Raw genomic sequence first — 11,094 nt, 5'->3', positions numbered from 1 at the left:
AAATATATTAAATCCATCTTTTATAAATCTTATAAACTGTGGCAATTTCATAGTTATCTTTATTTGCATCACAATCAGTTTTAATGGATATTTGTGAAATAATGTATGTTTTAAGAATTTTATAAATGTATGTTATATACAATCTGTTGATTTGTTATCCTCGAGATTCATTACTAAAACAATAATAAATCATTTACATGTGGGTGAACTTCATACAACATTTTTTAATTTATATTTTCCGTTATTATTGTAATTTTGTTATAATTTATGTACAATCAGAACGGCTTTCCAATTAAAAAATAATATTTAGCTATACTTAATAATGTACGTTTTATTTTTACAAATTACTCAATTTAAAATTCTCTAAAAAATAATCATGTTTTTTTAGATAAAATTGCCGGATATATCTAGGTCACTTCCTTATGCCTGATTATTGTAATCATCCTGAATTTTTTTCCAATGTTCACTATCTCATCCAACATCCTTCAGCCTTGAGACCTTTCTACAGATCATTTTATATCATTTTTTGACATCTCATCAAAGATGAAGAAGAATATGAAAGTCTGGGCATTTACGGGGCTGACGACCGTCAAAGGCTGGTTTAAGTGCTCACTTTAAACACAAAATCACTTTTGTGTGTAAAGTGATACTTTTTAAGTGAAACTTTTTTTTATCACTTTCTTTTGAGATGTCAAAAAATGATATGAAAATAACTCATGTAATTGGAGATAATCCAGATTTTGTGAACATGTATTAGGATACACTCAAAATGTTGTAGATCATTTTGTATTGTTTTTTTCCGTCAGTTCTTAAAATGCTTAAGTATTTTTAAATCTCAATAATAAAATTGAAAAATTGAGCGAAAATGGTAGTTATGTGTTGTATAATAGAACGTAAACCAATATTCTTTTAAGATATATCAGAAACTAATGTAAATACTAGCTTCGCCCCACCACGCGTTGCGATGACTCGGGCTGGTAAAATGGAAAAGAAATAAAAAGTTCAGCATGTTTTTCTAATATGTTCAATTTCATAATGCCCGTTAAGCAATGCCAAATATTTAGAATGCTACCAGGTATGAAGAAGCACGCTCTTCGCCATAATAATTGTTCAGCATCGTGTGATTTGCAGTTACTTTTAACAGATGGCGCTGCTTTTGCGGTCTAAAAACCTTTTCAAATTTTTTTAATATTTATATTTGAAAATTTTAAATGTCTTGTTATTTACAGGGGTTACGACCCGTCATAGGCTAATTAAGTGATCACTTAACACACGTGTAACAAATAATATAAAATAACTCCTAAGTGCAGAAACCTAGATTCATGAATAAGTATTGAAAAAAAAGTGCCTATTTAAATGCAACGTTTTGTCAAAAAATCAATGCTTTGGATGAATTACTTGATCAGGTTTAATTAGAAGAAACGCAGAGTCACATTTTTATCGATACAGATAAGTAAGTACTCGCATATGTTGCTTTAATAATTTTGGATTGGTGTTGATATTTTGAGTACAGGTCGGTTGGTATGTGTCAGGTGATTAATTCTCTTGGGTCCAGCGATATCTCTTTTAGTAATTATGATACAAGGCATGTATTCCAGATTATGATCTGTTACTGATCTCAATACCCACCCATCGAGCCAAGCGTCGGAGTGGTCGTTCTAGATACTGTATCTTGATTCATTTAACCTCATTTTCTCGAGAGTTTCAATAAATGTATTGAACAACTTGATCACTTTCTTGTATGTAGCAAACAGGAAAATCGATGGATCGGTTTAGATTTTTCCTCGGCGTTCCGAAAGTGTTTCTAATTAATTTTCTATCATTTCAATACACGCGAAAGCCAATTTCTTATCACGCTAAGTACTTTCTTAGAGCTATTTCTAAAATTTCATATTCTTGACCAAGCATTTACCATATATGATCAAACTTGAGATTTTTCATAAGACAATTGGTATTTTCACATATATCATTTCATGGATATTTTCATACATCTCTTGCTTACCATTAACTCGTTACTTTAAAATAAAATATACATATTTGTAAAATTAGATCAAAAAATTGTACTCAAAACGAATTATGTGAACGATCTAACATAAGAAACACAAATAAAAATCTTCGAAATGTAAATATCGAACACTGAAAATTCAATTAATATTTCATCTTATTCTATAAATATTATTTATCATATGTAAGTAAGTAGTATATTGTACAAGAAATATATGCATGAATATACAATGTTACATTGTTCTTTTGGCAATTACGTTTTTTGTGGTTGTTTTTTTATAATATCCTGTATTGTAATCTACAGTAGCAAGTTTGAAATGTAAATTTAAAGACAAATAAACAATAGTTTTCAGTAAAATTTTAATGTCTTACGCAGATAAAACATGACAAATTATGGGATGCTGATCAATAATTATACAAATTAATTAAATACTAGTCATCATAAAAAAAAACTCAAGTGGTAAAAAGCAAGTGTTTGCCTTTAACAATTTCATCATGTCTTACCACAAAGTGAATGCCGAAACAATAAATAAAATATATATTTTTAAATTTTTTTCACTGGTGAATGAAGTTTTTTTAGTAGAACTCATATTAACATTGTATTATGTTTTATTATTATTATCTTATTTAATAATCACATAAATAATGGTTTTATAATAAACAACGATATAATATTTGTGTAACTAGTTACTTCACTGTAAAATTTGTATTTAAATACATATATACTTCATATAGGAGTATCAAAAATATTTGTTTGTGGTGAAAAAAGTCATAACACAAGTTTTTATATAAAATTTGTTTATTTAGTAATAAATACACTGGGCACAAGTTTAGATTATTGAGTGAGCGATTTAAAAAAAATACTGAAAAAAAAAAACATATTTGGAAAAAAATATTGCACTCACAGAGTGAGTTTGGATATAAAATAAAATAAAACATAAAAACTTAAAGTATACATTTTGGCATCACAAGGCAGTAACAAAAAAAAACTAAAAATATTGACTACTTAACAAAACAAAAAAGAAACGAACTTAACAAAATAGAACAAATATAAAATAAAATAAAATAAAAGAGGTAAGTTATGTTGAAATATGGTACGTCTTTTAAATAATCTCTGTAACAATTCGATCTATTTCATCATATGACACACATGTGAGTTATAAGAGTATTTAAAAGCACTCGGTCATAGAAATCGTTACAATTTTTATAAAGATTTCTACCCTTATTTGGTATACTGATAAAAATGAATATTATAAAAATAAATAATATATTTAAATAAATAACTTATTCGTATTGCACACTATCGATTGAATAATGCTAAAATAATTTAATGTCGTCAAATTAATAAATAGTCGTAGTTAGTCGTCAAAAAGAAAAATAAACGTATTTATTACTTGAAACTAAATTCTGGCGATTTTTTTTTCAATTTCTCGATACGCGGTGAATGAAGAATAATAATTTATGTAGATACAGTAAAACCTCGATATAACGTACATCTATTTAACTAACTTCAGGTATAACGGAAAAAGAATCTGTCAAATTAAAAAAGAACGTCCTGTTAATTTTATGTGCTTAAATTCAAGTGTCGCCGCCTGTAAACATATTGTATTTAAGCGACCATGAAAATTACACAAATTATGTCTCAAAACTTATAAGTACAAACAAAACTTCATATTTTAAAGCAGTGCGTTGATATCATACTGCAACTTCACATCATAACGAGTGTCCGAAGACAATGAATTGAACTGAGTTTTTGTATTATTTATTTATATTTAAATACGGTGTTGATATTTAAAAATAATTAAGCCTATTTCATATTACGGACTTTCGGCTTTAACGGACACCTCTTCTGCTAAATTAGTCTGTTATATCGAGGTTTTACTATATTTATAAACGTATAATTAATGAAAAATCACCAGTTTTTAGTTTCATTATTTTCATTTGGTTAGAGTCTTAAAAATAATGGAATCAGGTATCGAGACATTACGCAGATGGCTTCGGCGCATATCCTTTGTAGGCCATGGTCTGGGCTTCCTGGAAGGACCTAGACCACCCCGATCCGGAGTGACCGGCCTGGACTACGACCTCGTGTCCTGAATCATGGTGTCCGCCTCCTGAAAGGAGCTTCTTCAGACCGATGATGCCAGCCAGCACCAGGGCGAGCTTGGAGACGATCAAAGCCTTACCAGCCAGCAGGGCCAAAGCTCCGAAGGCGAGAGGTACGAGGGTTCCGCCAATCAGGAGGGGGATGAGCAGCAGAGGAGCCATCTTCTTCCTCTTGCCACGGCCTTCTTCGGTCAGGGAACGCTGGAGCTCTTCGCTTGAGGGGAGTTTCATCTGGAAAGAAAAAAATCATGTACTCTCAAATCGCTGGAAATAAACTGAACTAAACTAAACTGAACATTAAATTTTAATTTCCCACTACCTCTTAATGCTTTTTTTTTTAAATTTTATTTGTTTGTAGAACTAGTATGCCGTAAATCGTTTATAAATAAATGGGTTATTCTTATTTGTAAATCAGACTCCTAAATGAACAACGTTAAGGTAAAGGTAAGTATTTCCTGCATTAGAAAATATTAAAAAAAAATGTATTTTCTTTTTTTTTAAATTAGTTTTTTGCATTTCTAAGAATCGAATATTTAATTTAAATGCCGAAAAAAGAATTAAATTAAAATGTTCGTTTGCTTTAAATCTGAAACCTACTCAAGTTATTCAGCGATTTCTTCGAAATATTAACATGTAAAAAATGTGTTTCTTATTTTTTTACCCTAATGGCAGTTCCATCTGTTGAAGTAACAGAAATACACGCACTGCATATTGTTCACTTAACATTTTCAATATTTTCGATAGAATTTTATACTTTTTTTCAATAAAATATATTTTTTCCATTGCTTTACAATGCATTGTGAATTGAAACATGTAAAAATTGTGTGATTTATTTTTTCTCTCTTTCTCTATTTTATTTAAGCACACTGATCACAGCAACACGTGTCTAATACAGCAAGTATAAAATAAATTTAAGATAACTTTGTGAGCCAATGAAGGTAAAAAAATGATAATGAAATATTTAATTTGGAAAAAATAACATAGTTGTTATTTTATTCTATAAAACGATAATGTTTATTTATTTTTAAATAGGGGAGGTCAAGTTTCATACAATTTTTCAAAATATTCGTTTGGCGAAATATTTAAGCAATTTTTATTGTAAAAAAAAGACCGACGAAGCTTTGTATTATCAAATATTTTAAAAACTTAGAGTAGTCAGGTCGAGGTTCGGAAAAAATCGGTGGATGTGTATGAGGAGATGCATGCCTGTGGAAGAGTGGATGATTGTTTGCAAAAACATAGTGGTGTTGCATTCTTTTCTCTCTACCTACCCCTACGGGGAATAATGGTTAGTTTGTATTTTTTATCAATAAAAAACCCGTAAGTTGAAATATTCATTTGTAATCACAACAAAATGTTCAAATCAGAGCGCCCAAAGAACAAATTCCTCTAGCTAAATACAGTTCATTTTCAAGCGAAGGTTGGTAACACGAACAAGTTCAATGCAATGCGTTGGTGCTCTGCCAACTATTTCCGTTTGCGTTTCTCAGTTGGATGTTCCACTTAATTGAGCAAGTTTCAAATCAATATGCGTTTTGTTTATCTAGGCGTGGAATCGTAGCCGAACTTGGACTAGATAAATTAATATTATGTATTTAGAATAACACGAGATAATTATATAATACTTAACGCCCATTTTTTAACGACCGTAAGACATCAATTACTAATGTACAGGTCGACGAATTCCACAAATTTTTGGGGTTCGGCTTTAAGTCTCAATTGATGAATATACATCAAGCCGATTAAAAATTAATAAAATATATATACATACAATATATCTGGAAAAACAAAATATGAATTTTTCTGCTCGGAATTAGAATTTGTTTCATGGATGAAAACAAAAATATTTATATTATACTGTATTTAAAAAAAAATGTTTTATGCTTTTAAATAAATTATATCTACGATATAAAAAAGGAAGCAAATACAAGACATTTTACAATTTACATTTGAAGCACTAACTTTGTGATTTTCCATTAATAATGAAAATGTTACATTGTTTTAAAATCACTATAATTATAAATAGTGATTTTAAAACAAAGTAACATTTTAACTAAAAAAATATAATTTATTACATTTATTTTTTGTTCTGCTAAATAATGTATTTGAAATCAATAACTCAGACTAAATAATTTTAATGACTTATAGTAGAATAAAATATTTTTCTTATATAAAGATATTTATCATCTTTTATGAAAATTTTATTGTGATTTGTACTACTTTTATATTGTAGTTTGAAGTAATACCCCGAGAGATAAAAGAAAACTCTTAAAACTTAATAAAATGCGTTAATAATTAAAAGGAATTTGTGCATTTTTAAAGCAGACTTTATGTGTTTTTTTCTTAATACAAAATTTTAACGGATAAATGCTGTTTATTTTTCAAAACTTGAGTTATGTGGTCGACAATCGATGGAATCGTGAATGATACAAAATGCATAAAGTGATCATTTAGCCAACAACAGGTTGCATTACTATTTTTCTATTTTAAATATTGTGTATATTGAATACCTCACAACAGTTTTAATATACGTAGTGAGGGTAGACGGTAACTTTTAAAATACATAATGTGATATAAAACGTAATATTTTTTTTTAATTGAGTCTTTTTATAAACTTATCTTAACGAAATGATACCATACACATATAAAAGGAGTTATACAGTATTCCTTTTGACTTATTTTGCAAACATGACTAATATTTTTTAATACAATATTTGAATTTAGGACAAAAAATGAAAGTTTTGATAATGTACACACATGGACCGTTAAATTGTGACACACAAAGGGCTTGAATTACTGTCATCAAATTGTTCACTGTTTTGAATAATTCTCTCAATGGATCAGCGATTTCTAGAAGTGTATAGAGATCACACTTTGGAACGCATCGTTGACTAAACGCATACATAAAAAATAAACAATGTAGACTCTTCTAGTGAAATGAATGCTTTTATTTCTTAAAATGTGATTAGTTGCGGTTCAATTTAGATGGTAAGATGTTCATCAAAAAAACTGGACCACGCATGCATGTTTGACGCATACCATGCATGTTTGACGTGAAAAATCGCTTTTGACGTATGAATGATACCGAATAAACGACTAATAATATTTTTTATTTTATTTTGGGTCATGAGAATTTTTTTAAAATTTCAAATGAATATCAGTCTACTTAAATATATATACTACTTTAATCGATTCTTATACGAGCATAATAGTGCATAGGATACTGCAGAAAATTGATTCAATGTTAAGTTGATCGTTAACCATATAAAATAATAATAATTTGAGAGTGAAAAGATTTTTTTAAATCTTTTAATGTATAATAATAGTTTACTCAACTTTAAAACGGAAAGTTTGGCTAAAAATAGTAATTAAAACAGTATTCTTGTGAATGCACAAATTAATTACACGCTATACGAGATCGGTCCAAATGTAGTCTCAAATTATATTTTTGTTACTTCAAATTATGTTTTCTACCGGATAATAAAATATAATTGCCATCGTAAAAAAAGATACGAGTTGTTTAACATATTCTGAAAAAGTGCCAGAAAATCATTCGAGCGACGAAATAATCACGGAACTTTTTATTCAAGACTCTACTGATTAATTATACAAAAAAATAAACACCTCTTCGTTTAGCGATAATATGTGGGGAATTTACCACTTACCACGCATCCATATAACGCACGCACGAGAGCCAGTTTATCAGAGCGTTTATTAGAAAATTAATCACATTTGAGCATTATTTTTTCTTGAGACAAAGACACATTACTTGCCTTTATGTTTTAAAGGGGCCTTTTTCCGACGCGTGGTACAACTTCATTTGTACTGGAAAATCCTCAACGCGCGTGATGCCGAAAACTTATCAAGCTTTCATATCGAGGTCAAGCGGTAGATGAATTATCATAACATATTAATAATAACGTTATGTCTGCCTTAATTTAAAATGAAAATACCTAATAATAAGTAATTAACCAATAATTATTTCAAATGAAGTTTCATGGAAAATGAATCTTTTAAAATATTATGACAGCAATTGTGCTAGATGTTATAGTTTGTGTTTTATATCATTCATTTAAATTGTATCAAATAACAAGCAATACAATAAAAAAGGTCTCGATAAACTGCATTTAAAGCAATTCGACATCGGTCACATTATATTTTTTTTTAGCATTTACTGTATAAAGATTTCTACTTACATGATAAAGGTTTGTTTTTAGTTGGCTTTTTCTTAATAAATCTTGAACATTCATTTTCTCCATTTATTTTGTACGTAAATTAATTAAATATTTTGATTTTACGATGGTTAAAGTCTCAATCAAAATAATAATATAATTTTTAAAGCTTGTTTGCTTCATACAAATAAAAAAATATGTAATAATATTTTAACAAACGCAATTCTAATAATGCATTAACATTTTGTTTACCATGAGCAATGAGAAAATTAAAATTTATGACATAAATAAATTTCGCAATACGGACGAATAGAAAAGGGAAGTTTGTTGAAGTAAATATCTGCTTAACCAATATTAAATCTTAATTATTTAAAAAAATATATGTAAAAATATGATTGAAGTATGATGGTACTTATACGTGGGATCTGGAATAAAATTAATGATTTCCCATTGAAATTGAGGGAAAATTGATTATAGTTCTTATTTTTTTAAACTGATTTTCAGTTTTTTCTTTCAGAGATTACAAAAAGTAAAAATATAAAGTTAAGTAGCTAATTTCAAAATCAATGTAAAGTTATCGAATAAAATTATAACATTATTTTATGCTCTTTATGTGTCAAATATATATTTACTACTGCAATTATCAAAAATTTATAGGGTGTTCTTTTAACTATACAATGTTATTTTATTTTATCAAATAATATCAAATAATGCCCATAATCTTAATGTTTAACTTCCCAAAAAATATTAAAATGTTACCAAGTTAAGTAGTTTCCCCTCAGATTACCCTATTAGTAGTTTTATTGATGACTTAAATTTGATTTAGTTTTACCTGCAGGGTGTGAGATTGGAAGAAGTTGAAGATTTTCTCCAGAATAAGGCCATTGAGGGTGTCTTCTTTTTCGTTCAAACTTCTTGGAAGGGAAGCTTCAAGTTCGCTCTCGGATTTTGCGGGGGTTTTATCGACAGGAGCGGAGGTGTCCTTAACAAAGGTGACTCCTTCGAAGGGAGAAACATCGCTGATAGACCTCGAAGCCCTATCTAAAGCGGTGACAAGCTTCAGTTTTAAGCAGGACGAAAGATCGGTGGCCGCGCAGTCGTGGTAGGTTTTCAGGAGGAACCTGAAATCGCCCATGTACGAGGTGGCGTCGTTCTCAGACCTGGCTTCTTCGGGGATGGCGTTCTGCTGCGCTGGCGTCGATCTCGCGACGCACGCGCCGAAGAGGCATAGTAGCACAAAACACTTCGCTTGCATCTTGATTAATTAGATCACCTTGTGATACAGATGTTACCGATTTGAGTACTTGAACTTAACTGTGGTCATTTGAGGTGACGGTTAGCGTTTTATACGCGGGTGTTCGCAGTGCGTCCCCCTCTAGCGGTACAACGACTCGGATAGTACTTCTTGTATGATATTAGAACACTTGTTCCTAAGTCTTGTATCACTTACCGGTGTTAAGCTTATCCAACTTGCGATGGAAAAAGAATTTCTCTCATCTAACTAAAATGATCAATTATTTTATCAATAAGAGAAAACAACCCGATTTAATTAAATTGTGATCTCAATTTCGGCCGAGTTGAATTTTCGATTTTAAGCATTTAATATAGGTAAACATCTAATGAAAGTGACGTCTTTTACATAGTGTGTGTATAATTTTACTCTTTAACAGTGTCAATACATGAACAGTTTACAAATAAATTAAACTATGATTAAAATATATTTTATTTCATCGATTGATTCGGTAGTCACTTTTTGGAAATATTAATAAAAAATTTAATTTTAAATTTAACTTGAACATATCGATAAAATTTACGCTTTACGCCCTGTTTGAAAATATGCCAAATGTATGAAAACATGTCCCATAATCGATTTTTTTAAATAATTGTTTTCACCAACTAAAATAAAAATATGAGCTTTTTACTTATTTTTTATTTGAAATGTTTTTTTCCTGATACCTTGTGTCACATTTAAAAAAACAATTTATAAACATTATTAAAACAACACCCCCTTTGAACACTTTTATTTTAGGTTGAGGCAAAAGGTTTGGCGAGGTTTAGGTTTGGTGAGGTTTAGGAATTGGCAAAAGAAGGATGAAAGTAGACTGAATGCAGTCGAAATGCGATCTCTCAGAAGAATGTGCGATTAAACGATATATGATAGATGTTCGAATAGTGCAATAAGGAAGGAATGCAAAGCTGAGATAAGCGTTATCGATAAAATTAAGAAAGGTGTGTTGAGATGGTTTGGACATGTAGAGCGAATGAGTGAAGAAAGAACGGTAAAACAAATTTATGAGGCGAATGTAATTGGGAAAAGAAGCAGAGGATGACCGAGAAAAATATGGCACGATCAGGTATGCCAAATACTTGAAAGTTGTCAGGTTAGGAGTCGTAACTATCGGCGGGTATGTATGAGGAGATGCATGAACGTGGAAGAGGCGAAGAATGTTTGCAAAGACAGAGTGGTATGGCGTTCTATTCTCTCTGCCTACCCCTGCGGGGAAGCGGCGTGATGGTTAGTTAGTTAGTTAGTTAGTTATTTTAGGTACTATTATTCTAATCGGTTTCAGCAGCATTTTTTTCTCCAGGGATGGATACGTACGTGATTTAGTAAGATATACATTTATATAATTGACAATATTATAAACAAGTCTTGTATTTTTTTTTATAATTTTATTTATTGTAATTCATTTCTGGGGACGTAACAAATATTTATATAACAAAACGAATATTTTGTACATGATGTTAATATTTTATTTGAATCAATAATATTGAATTACATTTAAATACTTGTATTTTACATTATTCACAA

General features: G+C 29.7%; 1 protein-coding gene across 1 annotated transcript; it reads right to left on the bottom strand.

The window, feature by feature from the left end:
• Window positions 1–2,877: 2,877 nt before the first annotated feature.
• On the bottom strand, window positions 2,878–9,577 carry Osi8 (Osiris 8). The gene is made up of 2 exons (XM_088258704.1): window positions 9,115–9,577; window positions 2,878–4,341 (listed from the first exon to the last, which is right to left on the bottom strand). The coding sequence occupies exons 1-2, from the start codon at window positions 9,535–9,537 to the stop codon at window positions 3,988–3,990; spliced, it is 777 nt and encodes a 258-aa protein (XP_088114830.1). The 5' UTR covers window positions 9,538–9,577; the 3' UTR covers window positions 2,878–3,987.
• Window positions 9,578–11,094: the final 1,517 nt, after the last annotated feature.

This window comes from Brachycentrus maculatus, unplaced genomic scaffold, assembly GCF_059751285.1.
Source record: "Brachycentrus maculatus isolate JH-2025_06_01 unplaced genomic scaffold, ASM5975128v1 h1tg000102l, whole genome shotgun sequence".
NCBI lineage: Eukaryota > Metazoa > Arthropoda > Insecta > Trichoptera > Brachycentridae > Brachycentrus > Brachycentrus maculatus.
Note: the sequence above shows the minus strand (reverse complement) of the source record. Positions and strands in the feature narration are given on the sequence as shown.

Coding starts and splice junctions, on each gene's coding strand:
- Osi8 (XM_088258704.1), bottom strand. CDS start 9,537: ATGCAAGCGAAGTGTTTTGTGCTACTATGCCTCTTCGGCGCGTGCGTC. Junction 4,342..9,114: donor TCCAATCTCACACCCTGCAG/GTAAAACTAAAT, acceptor TTTTCTTTCCAG/ATGAAACTCCCCTCAAGCGA.